At 40.9% G+C, this 19,885-nt stretch overlaps 1 protein-coding gene across 1 annotated transcript in view; it reads left to right on the top strand.

The window, feature by feature from the left end:
* LOC139753915 (uncharacterized) overlaps positions 1–19,885 on the top strand; it is a 330,432-nt gene that overhangs the window by 293,231 nt on the left and 17,316 nt on the right. The window contains exons 11-13 of the mRNA XM_071670874.1: positions 11,026–11,286; positions 14,475–14,587; positions 18,744–18,846. Coding sequence (XP_071526975.1) covers positions 11,026–11,286; positions 14,475–14,587; positions 18,744–18,846 — 477 coding nt within the window. The remainder of the gene's footprint in view (positions 1–11,025; positions 11,287–14,474; positions 14,588–18,743; positions 18,847–19,885) is intronic.

Below are 19,885 nucleotides of genomic sequence, written 5' to 3'. Positions count from 1 at the left end.
ATATATATATATATATAAAATGATTTGGTAAACAGAGAAGAGGTAGTAAAAGCTTTGCGGAAGATGAAAGCCGGCAAGGCAGCAGGTTTGGATGGTATTGCAGTGGAATTTATTAGAAAAGGGGGTGACTGTATTGTTGACTGGTTGGTAAGGTTATTTAATGTATGTATGACTCATGGTGAGGTGCCTGAGGATTGGCGGAATGCGTGCATAGTGCCATTGTACAAAGGCAAAGGGGATAAGAGTGAGTGCTCAAATTACAGAGGTATAAGTTTGTTGAGTATTCCTGGTAAATTATATGGGAGGATATTGATTGAGAGGGTGAAGGCATGTACAGAGCATCAGATTGGGGAAGAGCAGTGTGGTTTCAGAAGTGGTAGAGGATGTGTGGATCAGGTGTTTGCTTTGAAGAATGTATGTGAGAAATACTTAGAAAAGCAAATGGATTTGTATGTAGCATTTATGGATCTGGAGAAGGCATATGATAGAGTTGATAGAGATGCTCTGTGGAAGGTATTAAGAATATATGGTGTGGGAGGCAAGTTGTTAGAAGCAGTGAAAAGTTTTTATCGTGGATGTAAGGCATGTGTACGTGTAGGAAGAGAGGAAAGTGATTGGTTCTCAGGGAATGTAGGTTTGCGGCAGGGGTGTGTGATGTCTCCATGGTTGTTTAATTTGTTTATGTATGGGGTTGTTAGGGAGGTGAATGCAAGAGTTTTGGAAAGAGGGACAAGTATGAAGTCTGTTGGGGATGAGAGAGCTTGGGAAGTGAGTCAGTTGTTGTTCGCTGATGATACAGCGCTGGTGGCTAATTCATGTGAGAAACTGCAGAAGCTGGTGACTGAGTTTGGTAAAGTGTGTGAAAGAAGAAAGTTAAGAGTAAATGTGAATAAGAGCAAGGTTATTAGGTACAGTAGGGTTGAGGGTCAAGTCAATTGGGAGGTGAGTTTGAATGGAGAAAAACTGGAGGAAGTGAAGTGTTTCAGATATCTGGGAGTGGATCTGGCAGCGGATGGAACCATGGAAGCGGAAGTGGATCATAGGGTGGGGGAGGGGGCGAAAATTCTGGGGGCCTTGAATAATGTGTGGAAGTCGAGAACATTATCTCGGAAAGCAAAAATGGGTATGTTTGAAAGAATAGTGGTTCCAACAATGTTGTATGGTGCCGAGGCGTGGGCTATGGATAGAGTTGTGCGCAGGAGGATGGATGTGCTGGAAATGAGATGTTTGAGGACAATGTGTGGTGTGAGGTGGTTTGATCGAGTAAGTAACGTACGGGTAAGAGAGGTGTGTGGAAATAAAAAGAGCGTGGTTGAGAGAGCAGAAGAGGGTGGTTTGAAATGGTTCGGGCACATGGAGAGAATGAGTGAGGAAAGATTGACCAAGAGAATATATGTGTCGGAGGTGGAGGGAACGAGGAGAAGAGGGAGACCAAATTGGAGGTGGAAAGAGGGAGTGAAAAAGATTTTGTGTGATCGGGGCCTGAACATGCAGGAGGGTGAAAGGAGGGCAAGGAATAGAGTGAATTGGAGCGATGTGGTATACCGGGGTTGACGTGCTGTCAGTGGATTGAATCAAGGCATGTGAAGCGTCTGGGGTAAACCATGGAAAGCTGTGTAGGTATGTATATGTGCGTGTGTGGACGTATGTATATACATGTGTATGGGGGTGGGTTGGGACATTTCTTTCGTCTGTTTCCTTGCGCTACCTCGCAAACGCGGGAGACAGCGACAAAGCAAAAAAAAAAAAAAAAAAAAATATATATATATATATATATATATATATATATATATATATATATATATATATATTATATTTTAGTTCTCCCTTTTAATAATAATTTCACTTTGGTTCCCATGTTGCTCAAATCCTTTAATGTAAATGTTGCCTTTAGCAACAATAATACTATAAGGAATATCTTAATCAGGAATTCACCAGAAGATTCTCTTGGTTGCATCTATAAAGTTCCTTCTGGAAACTGTGATAAATTTTATGTTGGTCAGACTGGTAAGGATCTTTCTGTTAGACTTAAGCAACATGAATAGAGCATAAGAACCGGACAAGAATCAAATGCCTTGTTTAATCATGTTAAAAACTATGATCATTGTATTGACTGGAGTAACGCCATCTCAGTTGTTAACTCTAACTCTATTACGAAGACAAATATCATTGAATCTTCTATTATTAAAAACACAAAGAGTTATAATCTTAGTGTTAGTGATGGTCTGTACAAATTAGATAACTTTATTGTTGATAAGATTTTTAAAATGATAAGTTTATGAACGCTCATTGTATGCTTTGGACAATCACATGTTTACCAAATAGCGTCCTAGCTTCGTCTCTTCGATGTATATCAACTGACTGTTATATTTCTCTCTTGTGTCTCTCCTGATGATGTGATTATTACACGAAAGTGCACTTGGGAACTTTTCGTGTTTCATTTTCCCCGTGGACTCATAGGAATATATATATATATATACCTCCGGTATACCACATCGTTCCAATTCACTCTATTCCTTGCACGCCTTTCACCCTCCTGCATGTTCAGGCCCCGATCACTCAAAATCTTTTTCTCTCCATCTTTAAACCTCCAATTTGGTCTCCCACTTCTCCTCGTTCCCTCCACCTCCGATACATATATCCTCTTGGTCAATCTTTCCTCACTCATTCTCTCCATGTGACCAAACCATTTCAAAACACCCTCTTCTGCTCTCTCAACCACACTCTTTTATTTCCACAGATCTCTCTTACCCTTTCATTACTTACTCGATCAAACCACCTCACACCACATATTGTCCTCAAACATCTCATTTCCAGTACATTCACCCTCCTACAGACAACTTTATCCATAGCCCACGCCTCGCAACCATACAACATTGTTGGAATAACTATTCCTTCAAAGATAGCCATTTTTGCTTTCCGAGATAATGTTCTCGACTTCCAAACATTCTTCACGGCTCCCAAAATTATCGCCCCCTCCCCCACACTATGATTCACTTCCGCTTCCATGGTTCCATCCGCTGCCAGATCCACTCCCAGATATCTAAAACACTTTAATTCCTCCAGTTTTTCTCCATTCAAACTTACCTCCCAATTGACTTGACCCTCAACCCTACTGTACCTAATAACCTTACTCTTATTCACATTTACTCTTAACTTTCTTCTTTCACACATTTTACCAAACTCAGTCACCAGCTTCTGCAGTTTCTCACATGAATCAGCCATCAGCGTTGTATCATCAGCGAACAAAAACTGACTCACTTCCCAAGCTCTCTTATCTACAACAGATTGCATACTTGCCCGTCTTTCCAAAACTCTTGCATTCACCTCCCTAACAACCCCATCCCTAAATAAATTAAACAGCCATGGAGACATCACACACCCCTGCCGCAAACCTACATTCACTGAGAACCAATCACTTTCCTCTCTTCCCACACGTACACATGCCTTACATCCTCGATAAAAACTTTTCACTGCTTCTAACAACTTACCTCCAACACCATATATTCTTAATACCTTCCATAGAGCATCTTTATCAACTCTATCATATGCCTTCTCCAGATCCATAAATGCTAAATACAAATCCATTTGCTCTTCTAAGTATTTCTCACATATATTCTTCAAAGCAAACACATGAACCAAACATCCTCTACCACTTCTGAAACCACACTGCTCTTCCCCAATCTAATGCTCTGTACATGCCTTCACCCTCTCAATCAATACCCTCCCATATAATTTCCCGGGATTAATCAACAAACTTATACCTCTGTAATTTGAGCACTTACCTTTATCCCCTTTGCCTTTGTACAATGGCACTATGCAAGCATTCCGCCAATCCTCAGGTACCTCACCATGAGACATACATACAATAGATAACCTTACCAACCAGTCAACATTACAGTCATCGCCTTTTTTTAACAAATTCCATTGCAATACCATCCAAACCCGCTGCCTTGCCGGCTTTCATCTTCCGCAAAGCTTTTACTACCGCTTCTCTATTTACTAAAGCATTTTCCCTAACCATCTCACTTTGCACACCACCTCGACCAAAACACTCTATATCTGCCACTCTATCATCAAACACATTCAACAAACCTTCAAAGTACTCACTCCATCTCCTTCTCACGTCAGCACTACTTGTTATCACCTCCACATTTGACCCCTTCACTGATGTTTCCATTTGTTCCCTTGTCTTACGCACTCTGTTTACCTCCTTCCAAAACATCTTTTTATTCTTCCTCAAATTTGATGATACTCTCTCACCCTAACTCTCATTTGCCCTCTTTTTCACCTCTTGCGCCTTTCTTTTGACCTCTTGCCTCTTTCTTTTATTCATCTCCCACTCATTTGCATTATTTCACTGCAAAAATCGTCAAATTTCCTCTCTCTTCTCTTTAACTAATAATCTTACTTTCTCAACCCCCCACACACTACCTTTTCTAATCTGCCCACCTCCCACGCTTCTCATGCCAGAGGGATCTTTTGCGCAAGCCATCATTGCATCCCTAAATACATCCCATTCTTTCCCCCACCTCCCTTACGTCCTTTGTTCTCACATTTTTTCATTCTGTACTCAGTCCCTCCTGGTACTTCCTCACACAAGTCTCCTTCCCAAGCTCACTTACTCTCACCACTCTCTTCACCCGAACATTCTCTCTTCTTTTCTGAAAACCTCTACAAATCTTCAGCTTTGCCTCCACAAGATAATGATCAGACATCCCTCCAGTTGCACCTCTCAGCACATTAACATACAAAAGTCTCTCTTTCGCGCGCCTATCAATTGATACAATCCAATAACGCTCTCTGGCCATCTCTCCCACTTACATACGGATACTTATGTATATCTCTCTTTTTAAACCAGGTATTCCCAATCAACAGTCCTTTTTCAGCACATAAATCTACAAGCTCTTCACCATTTCCATTTACAACACTGAACGCCCCATGTACACTAATTATTCCCTCAACTACCACATTACTCACCTTTGCATTCAAATCACCCAACACTATAACTCGGTCCCGTGCATCAAAACTACTAACTCACTCACTCAGCTGCTACCAAAACACTTGCCTCTCATGATCTTTCTTCTCATGGCCAGGTGCATATGTACCAATAATCACCCATCTCTCTCCATCCACTTACAGCTTTACCCATATCAATCTAGTTTACTTTCTCTCTATCACATACTACCACCACTTCTGTTTCAGGAGTATTGCTGCTCCTTCCCTTGCTCTTGTCCTCTCACTAACCCCTGACTTTACTCCCAAGACATTCCCAAACAACTCTTCCCCTTTACACTTGAGCTTCGTTTCACTCAGAGCCAAAACATCCAGGTTCCTTTCCTCAAACAAACTATCTATCTCTCCTTTTTTCTCATCCACATACATTTAGACACCCCAATCTGAGCCTTCTAGGAGGATCAGCATTCCCCGCGTGACTCCTTCTTTTGTTTCCCCTTTTAGAATGTTAAAATACAAGGATGGAGTAAAGTCTGGGGTTGGTGAGAGGACAATAGGAAAGGAAGGAGTAGCACTACTCCTGAAACAGTTGTGTTAGTATGTGATAGAGTGTAAGAAAGTAAACTCTACAATGATATGAGTAAAACTGAAAGTGGATGGAGAGAGATGGGTGATCCTTGGTACCTGTGAACCTGGGCATGAGAAGAAAGATCATGAGAGGCAAGTGTTTTAGAAGCAGCTGAGTGAGTGTGTTAGTAGTTTTTATGCACGAGACAGGGTTATAGTGATGGGTGATTTGAATGCAAAGGAGAGTAATGTGTCAGTTGATGGAATAATTGGTGTACATGGGGTGTGCAGCGTTGTAAATGGAAATGGTGAAGAGCTTTTACATTTGTATGCTGCAAAAGGACCGGTGATTCGGAATACCTGGTTTAAAAAGAGATATATCCATAAGTATACGTATGTAAGTAGGAGAGATGGCCAGTAACTAGTTATCGGACGAACAGAATGACGATATTTGTGTAAAATGTGAGCCCTCACCTTTAAAAGATTCTGATTTCGTACCTAACGTGACGTCTGCTGAACCATACAGGATCACGCAGAATGAATTAGACGACCTTGTTAGAGATCTGAAACTATCGAAGAGTAAGGCGTAATTGTTGGGCTCGAAATTACAACAGCGGAATCTCCTAGATAAAATGTGACATTGTTTGTGTTTTGTTCCCGCCAGAAAGACTTTATTCCATTCTTTACGATAGAGGGTAAACTCGTCGCCTGTAATGATTATAACAATTCTATTCTTTTGTCAGAGTGAAGACTGTATATAGACTCGTTAGATCTGAGTCTACCACTGCTCTGGCATCGTGTTGCCGTCAATTCCAGTTAGGAATGCAGTCCATATGAAGAAATCATATAACATCTTGAAACAGTATTCTGGAGGCTTGAATGTTGTTGCTATCTTGATTGGTCTGCACCAGGGCAACACGACGTTAACTGTTTCTTGTGAATGGGAAAGTTGAGAAAGACTTTCCATCACAGCATGAGGGAATCGGCTTCTAGACAGTCACTGGGGCCAGGAACAAAGAACATACAACACCTACCGCTGGTAGAATCCAGGAAGATCTTGTTCCCGCCTTTGCACATCACACTGGGATTTATGAAGAGCTTCGTCAAGGCTGTGGATCACAATGGGCTAGCATAAGATACCTCGATAAGAAATTCCATAGGTCGCGCGTCCTTCAAAGACGAATGCTTTCCGGCTGGTAGCAACCAACTTTCTAGGACATATAATGGCTGAAAACTGCAAGAAACTTTTGAAAAACCTGTTGTCTTCGTATTAGGAAATGGGCAGTAAGAAGACATGCTTTAGGGCTTGTACAATACAAGCGACAGGTAAAGAGGAGTCGCGGTTTCATCGAGGTAAGCCACTGACTGTGTCATCAGTATAGTGAGTAATATATGTATAAACGTAAAACAGTGACCGTTTCTTGGAAACCATAACCAATTGAGTGTTTTACGATCATTTTCGTGTGTATCGTTCCAAAATCCATAAACGGAAACACATTTCATCTCAGAAACATGAAATTAGTCAAAATTTGTTGATCAGTGTTATCAAACCTAAGCATTACATGATCACTTTTTCCAAGTGGTGTATCATACACGATATCTTCAATATTCATGGTAGTCTATGTGAAAATAAGATCTAGTAATGAAAGTGAATCAGCCCCCCTCGTTTGACTGTGTTCACTGATATACTAGCATGGAAATGATTGCTGAACACATCCTAGGAACTTTTGGTTCACGATTCCCTAATACCACGAGAATCCAATTTCTGCTAGTATGTCTCCTTATAAATGAAATCCGCTATTGTCACTATATAACCTTCTCCGAGAAGTGCATGTTTTTCTATTTCCTGTACCGTTCTGATAGTGTCATCATTGTTATCAGTGTATATTTGCCCTGGATTGATAAAATTCTTTAAAGGATTATATACCATCAACACCACAATGCACTTCCTACCTAATGATACCCTAGCCATTACATATCGTCTGGATGGGTCGTCTGCTTCCGTTTCCTGGAACTTAGGTTAATTCTTATTCATTGGGCTGAATCTCCTGTAGCTTCTCTTCCCCTCGATACTTTCATGTACCACAGGAAAGGTGAGGTCTTTTCTCCAAAGTAAACTTTGTTTTCACAACTCTAACAATATAGGGTAAGTTTTCCCTTATACGATCCCTAGATTCCAGCTCTGTGCTATGTCCTACTAATCCATTAGCCTCTGTCTACCATCTCTATCGCCTAATATTCCCGACCTCTCTGTAGAGCTGTCAGGAGTGGTCTGCCCTCTTGCCTCATTTGCTCTCTGACTATGATCTTTGTTTTTCCCCTCTTTTGCCTTAATCTGTCACGCTTGATGAATGTACTACCGAATTCCACCTTGCATTTGAGCTTCTTAGTCCATATTAGCACCTTCTGGCTAAATGACTTCATCAAAAGTAATCATGATTGGTCGTCTCTTCGTGTTGAGTGTAACTATCAGCTCTTCTTTCCTTTATCACAAGCATTACATCTGCTGACCCTATTACCTCTAGTAACCCATCAATGAATACTGTTTTTTCTTTCTTTGTCTGTTGCATGTTCTTCATCTGGTTCAAAAATAATCAAAATTAACCTTCCTGGTTAATTAATCTTTCTCATCTAGGTGTCACCCACCTTTGCAGCTATGTCCGTCTGCTTTGGTTCATCATCATCTAAGCCTTTGACTTTCTCTATAAGCATTGACTCTGTATGCTCTGCACCTTTCTGGAATCCTCATTACCGGATCATGAATTTTGCTATTTGCTTAGTCACCAACGGTGTATATTGTTCCGTCACTGACAGTGTATATTGTTCTGGCGCTGACAGTGTATATTGTTCTGGAACTAACAGCGTATATTGTACTGACAGTGTATATTGTTCTAGCGCTGACAGTGCGCATCGTTCTGTCGCTGACAGTGTATGTTCATCTGTCGCTGACAATGTTTATTGTTCTGCCACTGACGGTGTATATTGTTCTGACGCTGACAGTGTATGTTGTTCTGTCACTGACAGTGTATATTATTTCATCTACAGTTTCACTTGGTGCCCTGGGTACCTCAATATCACTGTCCCTAGGTTCCTGTCCCACTGTATCGGTTAACATGCCCCGTGTCCGTTGCCCAGCCCCAGAAACTGCACCCTCCCTCCTCATTTTCATCACTATCTATACTCAGTGTTATGGGTATATCCTCTTGTTCAAAAGCCTCTAAAACATCTAAGATAACTACTGCAGACTTCTCCCGCCCTTCAGTCGTGCTATCTCCATTCCTCTGGTTACTTGCTTTACCAACCCTCTCGAATGATGTCAGTCTGTGCTGACGATCATTTATCTCATTTCTTAATTCCCTGATTACCTTTCATTTCATGACGGTCCTCATGATCTTTAGATTAATTCTTTCATTTCTTTACTTCCATATGTGGTCATGTTGATCTCTGATCCGGTATTTTTTTTTCTTATACATATTACGTCAACCGACATCTGTAAACGTTTGTTATCTGGCGTTCTATGTTTTATCCCTTCATCTTGTTTCCTTTATGTGGATTTTGTCATAACTGCCTCATCTTGATGTTCTCTCTTATCTAAATCCATTTATAGCTAATATCAAATTAAAAAGAAGAGAAAAATGAAACAACTTTGTTAAGCAGGTATAACTTGACTGCCTCTTCTGAGTTGCTGTCTACACTAACTTGGACCAGTTACCCAAGTAACATTTACTATATTCCAATTTTCTTGATTCAGGCAGTGTAAAGGTCACAAACTGCTCTCCCATCGTAGTAAGAATAACAGTCATAAGGTAGTTAGTACACAAATAAGTTTTTAGAGTATTTTTGGAGTATTTCTGAGTAAACTATGGTCAGTATTTTACCATCTGCATATGTACTCACAGTGACACTACTGAACATTAATTCTTAATACTTTTTGTCCCAAGTCAAACTCTCACAATATTTGTTGCTTCGATATCCTTTACATGTTCAGTATCTAAGACTTCTGTTTTGCTGAGGATGGTAATGATTTGGGCATTCGATCTGAAAAACGATATCTTCCCATTTGTATGTGTTTGTGTGTAAATATAGATAAATATACAAAGGCTTTCCGAATTCAGACTACCGATCGGCTGAATATATGAGTTGAGGAATTATATAACGGAGGAGGGTTTGGGGGTCATAATATTTACCAGTTAATCTATCACAGAAGAGCTTAAGATCAAGGTAGATACGCAAATGAATGAAGTTTATCTACATAGTTCTGGTAGTCTTACAGAGCAAATTGTATGGCTTATACATTATACATTTGGTGGTGATTCGTTGAATATTACGTGATTAAAGTTGCAAACTGGTTGACCTGACATACATTATGTATCTAATGATCAATATCAAGTGATGTAAAGTGACATCTTGGTTAAGTGCAGGAGTTCACATTGTCATATATTATGTATTTACTCGTGCACATCAAATGACATACAAACGGTTGAAATACAATATTACTGTGTTGACATATTCATTTAATGATGAACAGTAAGTGATGAATATTTTCACGTTGGTTGCGTTACAAAAATATTTTGACATAGCTGTGGGAAAACTAACCTATGTGTTTGCTAAACTGTGTGCTTGTTCATGAATTGTTTATTACATTCCACAGCAGTAGGTATAGGACGGTTCTTGTATGTGTACTGTACTGGTTGGTACAAGGTGGTTGTGATGACGGACGTCGGTCAAATGATCGCCACTCTGACCCTCGATGAAGTTGTTATTGAGTCGTTGTGGTCAGCTAGGTTACAACGGCAACGGTCCAAAGACCAAAGAAATATGTCCGTGTCATGTTGTTTACGCTATGTGTGTGTGTGTGTGTGTGTGTGTGTGTGTGTGTGTGTGTGTGTGTGTGTGTGTCTGTATGTGTGTGTGTGTGTATGTGCGTGTGTGTGTGTGTGTGTGTATGTGTGTGTGTGTGTGTGTGTGTGTGTGTGTGTGTGTGTGTGTGTGTGTGTGTGTGCGTGTGTGTGTGTGTATGTGTGTGTGTGTGTGTGTGTGTGTGTGTGTGTGTGTGTGTGTGTGTGTGTGTGTGTGTCTGTATGTGTGTGTGTGTGTATGTGTGTGTGTGTGTGTGTGTGTGTGTGTGTGTGTGTGTGTGTGTGTGTGTGTGTGTGTGTGTGTGTGTGTGTGTGTGTGTGTGTGTGTGCGTGTGTGTGTGTGTATGTGTGTGTGTGTGTGTGTGTGTGTGTGTGTGTGTGTGTGTGTGTGTGTGTGTGTGTGTGTGTGTGTGTGTGTGTGTGTGTGTGTGTGTGTGTGTGTGCGTGTGTGTGTGTGTGTACACAGGCGTGCGCCTCCTTTTTATTTTTATTATTTCCTCCAGGTACCCATTCCTTGGCCACCCCTAAAGGAAGGAGTAACAGTTTGGTTGGCTACGATGAGCTATGTTTTGGTTGGTTTCTTTTAGATGTTACTTTCACGTGATGCCTACCTTCCTCATCACTCTCTTTGGTTTCCCTCCAGGGCAACTCCCACGTGATCTACAACGGGTCGTTCTACTACCAGCAGCAAGGTCATCAGAGCATAATTCGGTATGACCTCACCTCTGGCAACACCAGGTCGGTGAACGTACCAGAGGTGGCGACGGAGGGCAACAACTACCTCTACAGCACCGGCAGGGACTACATCGACCTCAACACCGATGACAACGGCCTCTGGGCGATCTATGGCCTACCGGATTCCAACAGCACTGTGGTCATGAAGATAGACCCTTGGTCGCTCAAGGTGAGTGGCAGCTATGATCATGACTCTTGAGGTACTTCGCCTGAATCTCACCGCGCAACATTCATATTTGGGGAGAGTCATGCGAAGAAGCATTTAGGATCAGGTTTGACAGCAAATCCAATACACCCGTTAGTATCTTTCAGAGTCCCAGAATACATATGAACTGTTACAACAGCGGTATGCAGTCCTCGACACCCTTACTGTATAATGACATTAGATTGTCTTTCCTCCACTTCATCATCGTCTTGCCTCTAAGATATTAACTCCAACATGGTGAAATACTCTGAACTACAGTAAATTCTGTCATTTGATAAAAGGGAGGCATGTGTGAATTAAGCTGTTCAACACTGGTATATGAATATAATGATACGTCTTTTTATTTACTGGTGGACGGCTGATCATCTGGTCGGGACTCGCATATCACTTGTGGTAAGCGCACTACAAGTTGGGGAACATTAGAGGATATCCGTGTCAAAATTTGCCCAGTTGATGAGGAAGCTACCAAGAATAATCGTTATGTAATCGATTATTCTCCCAATACTGCAAATGAGGATATTATGACGAATCTACAAAGTAAGGCTGAAAGATCAACGAATTAATGGTTAAAGCTTCTATAAACAATTAGCCTTTACAGGTATTTTTAGCCTCTGGTGTTAGTGTAGTAAAATTAGACCTTACTTGCTGGATTATCGCAGGATATATAACTGATGCATTTTGGAACCGATCAGAATGAAGATTTATTCTGGAGCCATATTAAGTTTTGCAGGCAAAATGAAATAATTTGTCGTATAGGTGAAGCTAAACTGAAGGCTTATTTTGTCATTGGAGACGACGTTGTGCTTCCTGGTACCGTAACAATTGTGGCCGATTGTTCAAGTAAGCGGGACATCAGATCTAGAAACCAGTTTAGTCAAGAGACTGACTTTTGCTGTATCAACTGTAACACAGAAGTCATCATGATATATTTAACTGTTTCTATAGTTAAAGTACTCATTCATTCATAATTCATGGAATTTAGAATCATCCATATGTTAAAATGTAAAACCTGCACGACAGTGTTCGTACTTATCAAAACTGGAGTGTCTCTGGACAGATTAGAAGCCTATAATGAGGTAGCAGAGTCTAGAATTAGTCTGTCATGTGTCCTAAAAGTTTAGAAAGATTTTAACTCTGACTGAAGAAAGTTGACCCAGTACAGATAAAACTTAATTTATACCTCTTCAGGACGGTACCTATCCCATGTACACAACAACATACAGATGGCCTCAATCTCAGGTTATCATTACGAATAACAGATCATAGTGACGTTAATTGATATGATAACTCAACAAAGCGTCTACCATTAGAACAGCCACTTCTGTTGGTGTGGAGAACGAGTTGTCGATTTCACAAGGCTGAGGCTGCCGCATGGGAAATACAAATTATATAAGACTTAAGATTTAAACTGGAAGACATTACTAATATTCTGAATTCCTCATCTCAGTATATGGAGACCGGAGAGTAAAGCAGAAGAGTCCACATCATCCACCACTTCCTAAGGAGTATCTGTCGGCATGAAAACAACTGAGAAGAAAAACTACATATGAATGCATAAAAAAAACTACATACCGACATGAATATCATACAGGAAGGAATGAATGGAAAATACTTTCTGATCTTGCTGTCTTTACAAGAAAATTTGTGGATATAAGCTTGAGTCTCTAATTTACATTTAGAGACTAGGTAATGAATATTGACCTGGCACAAGGTTCCTGGTAAATCTCAATCGCTGAAGAGTACATGGAAGTGACAACATTACCAGTCCTACAAGGTCAATTTCGGGTCTATAAAACTTTTTGGCTTGTGTTTGGTCCATAATTTTTCTGGAACATGGAATTGCGGCTCTGAATGAATGATTTCAAGCACATTCCTGCTGTGTGGAGGATGTGATAGTAATGCCAAGTACCAAGAATAGAATCTTTATAAACTGTTAAAAATTAAATCAAGTGTTTTCCGCAGAGGTAAAATTTTTACGCCATATAGGAAATAATATGTTACCATCATCCGGTTCTGACAAATGCCTGGCAGATCTGCAGTTTTATAGGAATTGCTGGATTTTACAGATCGTTTATGAAAAGTTTGTTGTCAAAGAACTGACGTATAGCTGCTAATGGATCCAGTGCAGTACGAGGAGCCACACTCATTAAAAAATAAAATTTTCAACTCCAGTCTGTAGACACATGTGTTAACAGACCACGAAACCATGGGAAAAATTTACGTGTTTACGAAACTAGTACCTTGTTATATGTCAACACCACATCTTAACTTTGAGTGCTAGTCGGGAGCACTTTCTAGGAGCATTTCTAATACCAGATACTCTGCATCGTACTGCTTTGTTTTAATTTGTTTTGAATTATACTCATCCAAGCCTCAAGGATGTGTTTCATTGTACATACACAAGGCTAGTGATCACCAGTGTCTGTGTACTATATTCGTTACCTCCTTTGAATTCTTTCATTCTTCTGTTGCCAACTTCATTCATTTGGAAATGAGCTAGTCACCTCAAGGCCTTCACGTACCTGTTTAGATTTTATGTTGTATGCATTTTATACTCACCAGTAAGTCTGTATTACCCACAACTGTTGTTTATATTGTTCTGAAAAATTAAAGTTTAAAGTATAGCAAGCTTTATATTGTCATTATAAACATAAATGCTAATCTATACTATCATTATATGCTTTATATTCAAGAAGGTAAATTTGGCATATTTCTTCAGTACACGTCTGTATGATTTTCATATATTCAGCTTAGGTTTGTCCATTCCATTTCACTTCACTCTAAGTATACGCTAGGAAGATTTTATGTTGTTCGACACTCTTTAAATTGTTATTTGGATCTATAAATTCTAAGGCCATTGTACGTAGATAGTGTGTGAATGTTTTATGGTGGATGGTGTAGGTGATGGGGAACTGTGTGCACAGAAGGAAGGGTGTGAGGAGGGTGACATGATTAGATGATTAACTGGGAAATGTCGGAGGGTTGTTTTCTGCAGCACACAATAAGACGGAGGAACGTGTAGTGCTTCTTGTTGGCTTTGATACAAGAACTCTTTTGTGAGGGTAAGGGGTTATCAGGCTCTCGTCTGCGGCAGCCACTTGACTACATAACATTTCTTCCCCCATCGGTCATGCCTGGCGGTGATGGAGCAGGTGGAGTACAGCTGGAACATCTCTGTGAACCACCACAAGTTCGGCGAGTTGTTCATCACCTGCGGCGTCCTGTATGCCATTGACAGCACCACAGAGAGGGACACCAAGATCAGGTAAGTTGGCTCTCGCCCTAGTGCAGCTCGTGGTGTGGTTGACACAGTATGTGCTCGACCACAGGTGTAGACATACAAACAACCATTGGTATTTCTCATATCTAGACTTCCCTCCCACCACGCAGTCTCTCAACGAGTCACTTGATCTCTTGTGTGGCCAGTCATTGGTCATTACATCACTGTATGTCTGCCATTACTACCCCTCCTCTCCAACACATACATCTATATGTCTTCCTTTATCTGGAAAGCTCCTTTCCTGAACAACAAAGTTGGTGTCAAAGTTGTCAATTAATTTTTGTCCTGCTTTCCAGTTTTAAGCGTAGGGCTTCACATTACATTTAGTCAGATTCGAAGTCTAAGCCAATATATACACACAATCAAAAAATTATCTTTGCCGTTGGGACTGATGAATGTCAAATTGAACAATACAACCTCTGTTGTCTCAGCAAGGTTGGTAAACATGCTTGAGAGGTACGTCTTCTGATTACTATGATAGCTTCCATTGATAGTGATATTCATCGAAACTTAGAATAATACGTTTCTTTTACTTTAGTGAAAACTGTATATTTCTACATGTTTCACGCACATGGAGAGATATAGACTTGACAATTAAGGAACAGGTTGTCACAGAGGAATATGAAAAATCACAGGAAGTGAGGATATACCATACAATACACGATTATTCTATACACTTGTAATCATTATTTTTATCATAGAAATGTTGCACGCTTCGGACGTTGAAACTGCACATGACATTTTCCTCTTCTTCCTAGTTCGAAGTATGCCATTCTTGTTTCGAAACGTGATGAGCTCCACAGCGTAATAGCCACGTATTTTTATATACTTTTTGTTTATCAAGCAGACGATATTTACGGATTCTCAGGTATAGTTTGTTCCTCTACACAGGTAAGCTTTGTGTATGGTGGACTATCAGAGTCGTTATTGTTACATGTGGTGTGTAGGAGGAGGAGTTGTAAGTCAGCGCGGAATTGTTTGGGTGGATTCATGCAGATAGATGGTGTAGGGAAGCTCGCTGATATGGACCCTGGATATGATATTCCCTGCCTGAAGGCAATGCTCTTACCTGAGCCATCATCATTTTACCACTTCCAAAACAACAGCTCCATCCATACCCATCGGGTTGTAAAGGTGAGGTTTAGGTAACACCCCGAGGCAACTCTAAACTCCGTCCACCCATATCCCTGGACACAATCGAGTTCGTGTGGACAGACATGACAGAAAAAATGCCTCAGAATGGCCATCGTAGTCGCGCTAGGGTCATCGCTAGAGGCTTGGGAAAATCTGCGAAGCCCAGCCGGATGACACCTGACAACCGTATTGGTGACATCCATGTCTTGAGGGCTGAGTTAACTGTCATAGAAGCAGGGGGAGTTACACCAAATAACAATACACTAAAAGTGATCGCCCAATATTGTTTACTTTGCATTAGATATATAAACATACTCGTCTATGCAAGAAATATATGATTCACAAGTGATACGATTGGGTTCTGTCCACATATTGTTACATGCATTCGGTACAACGCCAATACATCCAGCCATGACACATCCAGTCTTAACTGTCCGGCAGCCATGCCCAACTCTCTCGGCTGCTCCCTGAATTATTCATTTCGGTTCTTTTATTTCCATATCATTTCATGTCTGTATCATTTTATTTCCATATCATTTTATCTCCATATCATTTCATGTCTGTATAATCACCTTGCAGCAACGGGCATTTAGTTTCGGAAGTTGCCAATATTCTATCAGACTTTATTGTTTCATAACGTAAATGATAGTCAATTTAAGATTACGTGACAATGCTGATATATTAAAATGATAAACATGTTTTCAACATTAACAATTACGCTACACAGTGTTCTCAGTATATGTTCACACATGGATTATCTACTGTCATAGTCCAACGTCTTCATCCGCTATTAAGTATAACCAATTAGGTAGCATTCAGAAGAAACGTTCAGAAGAAACATACATTTTGACAAATGATCACACACTATCAGGAAAGCAGGACTACCAATGTGTATCATGGTCAGTAACATTTGTCAAATGCCATCCTCCGTTGTCATAAATAATCAAAACGAAATAGTAAAGATCCTTTTTTAATTGTGTGTAGCAACCCATCTACCTACATACGCCCATAAAAAAAGTACTTGATACATGGTGTATTGATATTCATTAAGTGGTAAGTGTGGATTTAGATACTAAGGCTAGAGTAAAGACTTGAGGAAATAAACCCAGGAATTATAGCCCGGTTCTTAATACAGGTTCTGCCAGTTACGGGTTCATGTCCTATAACAGTTACTGATACATTCAGCAGCAGGTGGTCATAGTACAGGTACTGACAAACTCAGTCAAGTACAAGTCGTGACACAAGTGCAGGTGATAATGAATTCAGTCTGTTTTAGGTGATGGGATGGGTATTGTCAGAGCCTTTCAGATGACATCACCAAGTCTATGAGCTACAGACAACCTGTTGTCTGATATGAATAAGTAACATCTTTTGCACGATCAGATATTTTCAGATCCATTCAAGTAACATTTTGTCTGGGTCAGACGTCACTAGAGCCAGTTTGCCAACTTTACTTGCTCATGACATGACAATGCCAATTCGAAATTCTTCTGTGGTTCTGATGCGATCATAGGCCTCACGCACAGTTTTCTGTGCCTCGGTATAACCACAGGTCCCACCAACTGCTTCTTGAACCCAGGTCCAACCACATGTATACCATTCAGGTTAGAACTGATGAATACCGTTAGCAAAAAGTGTCGTTACACTTGCCATTTTGAAACAAATGGCAAAGGTTTTTGATATGTTTTCCTGGGTCTCCTCATGTATGCCTACTGTCCTTATTTGGCAATGACAGGACACAAGATAGACAAGCAACCACTAAAGCAGTGAAGATACTTTTCATGATAGACTTACCAGGTACTTCAGTTGTCCTGTCGTCTGCTATCTGTTGTACTGAAAACTTTCTTGCGTTTGTGAGTGAGGTAGTGAGGTATACATGAATATTTACAAAACAAAAAGGGAAAACGATAAAAAAGAATTGAATTATACAACAATGAAAGAATATCTGAAAATCTGGCAGAGATCTAAGACGAACATTTCCAAAACCAACGTTGCAGTTCTACTTCAGGTAATCAGTGCATTACTTCCTCACTAATATCAATGTTAAAAAGACAACTAGACTGTTATCATTGCATCGTTGGATTATGAATACTGAGCGTTGGAAATAAGTGTCGGTATAATGGAGATCATAGAGATATATTTTTTCATCCTTCACCTGGTGATTGTGCAACAGTGCTGTGCATTTTAGGATCATTTGGTCGGCATTCAACCCTTACTTTCATTGCATTTACTCAAATATTGTTTAACTCAACCAAACTCTGAGGCAGGGCAAATGCGCATCAAATATTGATTGTAGAACTTCAAGTCTGATTCAAACATCAATATTTTGAATTCAGATTCATATTTGTTGACCAAAGGCTCAAAAGTATAAAGAATTTAGCATACATTCTTCTGATAATTCCCTCTGAGCAGGATAATGATGTGCATCAGTGTTCAAATGTATTTCTCACCAAAATCATCCGATTTTCGAATGGCATTTGTCAACCTTTTTGCCTTGTTATCATTCTATCTCTTAACCGCTTAACGTCTGGTAAATGACACTTCATCCTTTAGCTTTTCAAAGTTCTCTCATTACGTGCATGATGAAAATATCTTTAATACGAGTATTGAGAAGAAGTAAACTACATTTGTTCATCTTGATTCAATACAACTGCATTTTTTCGGATTTTGTTTCAAAGATTTATGCCACGAGGAAAAGATTCTATGATCCATGATGTAATAATCTGTAGTACCAACTACACGGAAACGACTGGAACATTGCTCAGTTTGACGGCCATCAGATCCAGGGGGCATCGATGTTATTTGTTGTTGCTCTTGTTTTTGACTGTACGAGGTCTAATCCACAGGTTCTTCAACCCAGGGATGTCCATAGGTTTGACCCACAAGTTCTTAGGTCGAGGCCTAATCACAGGTCCCACCCTCTAGTTCTTGGGTCCAAGTATAACTACAAGTCTCCACAGTTTTGCACTTGACCTGTACCAGGTATAACTTCAGGTCTCCTCCACAGGTTCGCGCTAGACCTGTTTCGAAAGAGATTCCTGGATGTGGACCTCTCCTTCAACAACCCCTTCAGGATGACCACCATGCTCGGCTACAACTACGACACCAAGGTAAACTCCACACCTATTATTACCTCAGCACGTAATGCTATTCCATACCTGCTATACCACACCTGTTGTTACCTCAGCACGTAATGCTACACCATACCTGCTACCACCTCAGCACATGATGCTACACCATGACAGCTACACCACACCTGCTGTTACCTCAGCACGTGGTGCTACTCCATACCTGCTACACCACACCTGTTGTTACCTCAGCACGTGATGCTACACCATACCTGCTACCACCTCAGCACGTGGTGCTACACCATACCTGCTACCACCTCAGCACATGATGCTATACCATGACAGCTACACCACACCTGTTGTTACCTCAGCACGTGGTGCTACACCATACCTGCTACCACCTCAGCACGTGGTGCTACACCATACCTGCTACCACCTCAGCACATGATGCTATACCATGACAGCTACACCACACCTGTTGTTACCTCAGCACGTGGTGCTACACCATACCTGCTACCACCTCAGCACGTGGTGCTACACCATACCTGCTACCACCTCAGCACATGATGCTATACCATGACAGCTACACCACACCTGTTGTTACCTCAGCACGTGGTGCTACACCATACCTGCTACCACCTCAGCACGTGGTGCTACACCATACCTGCTACCACCTCAGCACGTGGTGCTACACCATACCTGCTACCACCTCAGCACATGATGCTATACCATGACAGCTACACCACACCTGTTGTTACCTCAGCACGTGGTGCTACACCATACCTGCCACCACCTCAGCACGTGATGCTACACCATACCTGCTACCACCTCAGCACGTGGTGCTACACCATGCCAGCTACACCACACATGTTGTTACCTCAGCACGTGATGCTACTTTATACCTGCTACCACCATACCTACTACCCTTAACCTTGCTACACAAAATCTGATGGTTTACCAACATATTCTGCTGCCATCACACCTACTGCTGCCCCGGCACTTAATACTGCCCTGTGGGGGGTAGCACATACTGAAATCCCTAAACCTACTGGTACCCCCACACCTGCTGCTGCCCCCACAT

This window comes from Panulirus ornatus, chromosome 16 (assembly GCF_036320965.1).
Source record: "Panulirus ornatus isolate Po-2019 chromosome 16, ASM3632096v1, whole genome shotgun sequence".
NCBI lineage: Eukaryota > Metazoa > Arthropoda > Malacostraca > Decapoda > Palinuridae > Panulirus > Panulirus ornatus.
The sequence above is the reverse complement of the archived record's forward strand: the minus strand, read 5'-3'. Positions and strand labels throughout refer to the sequence as shown.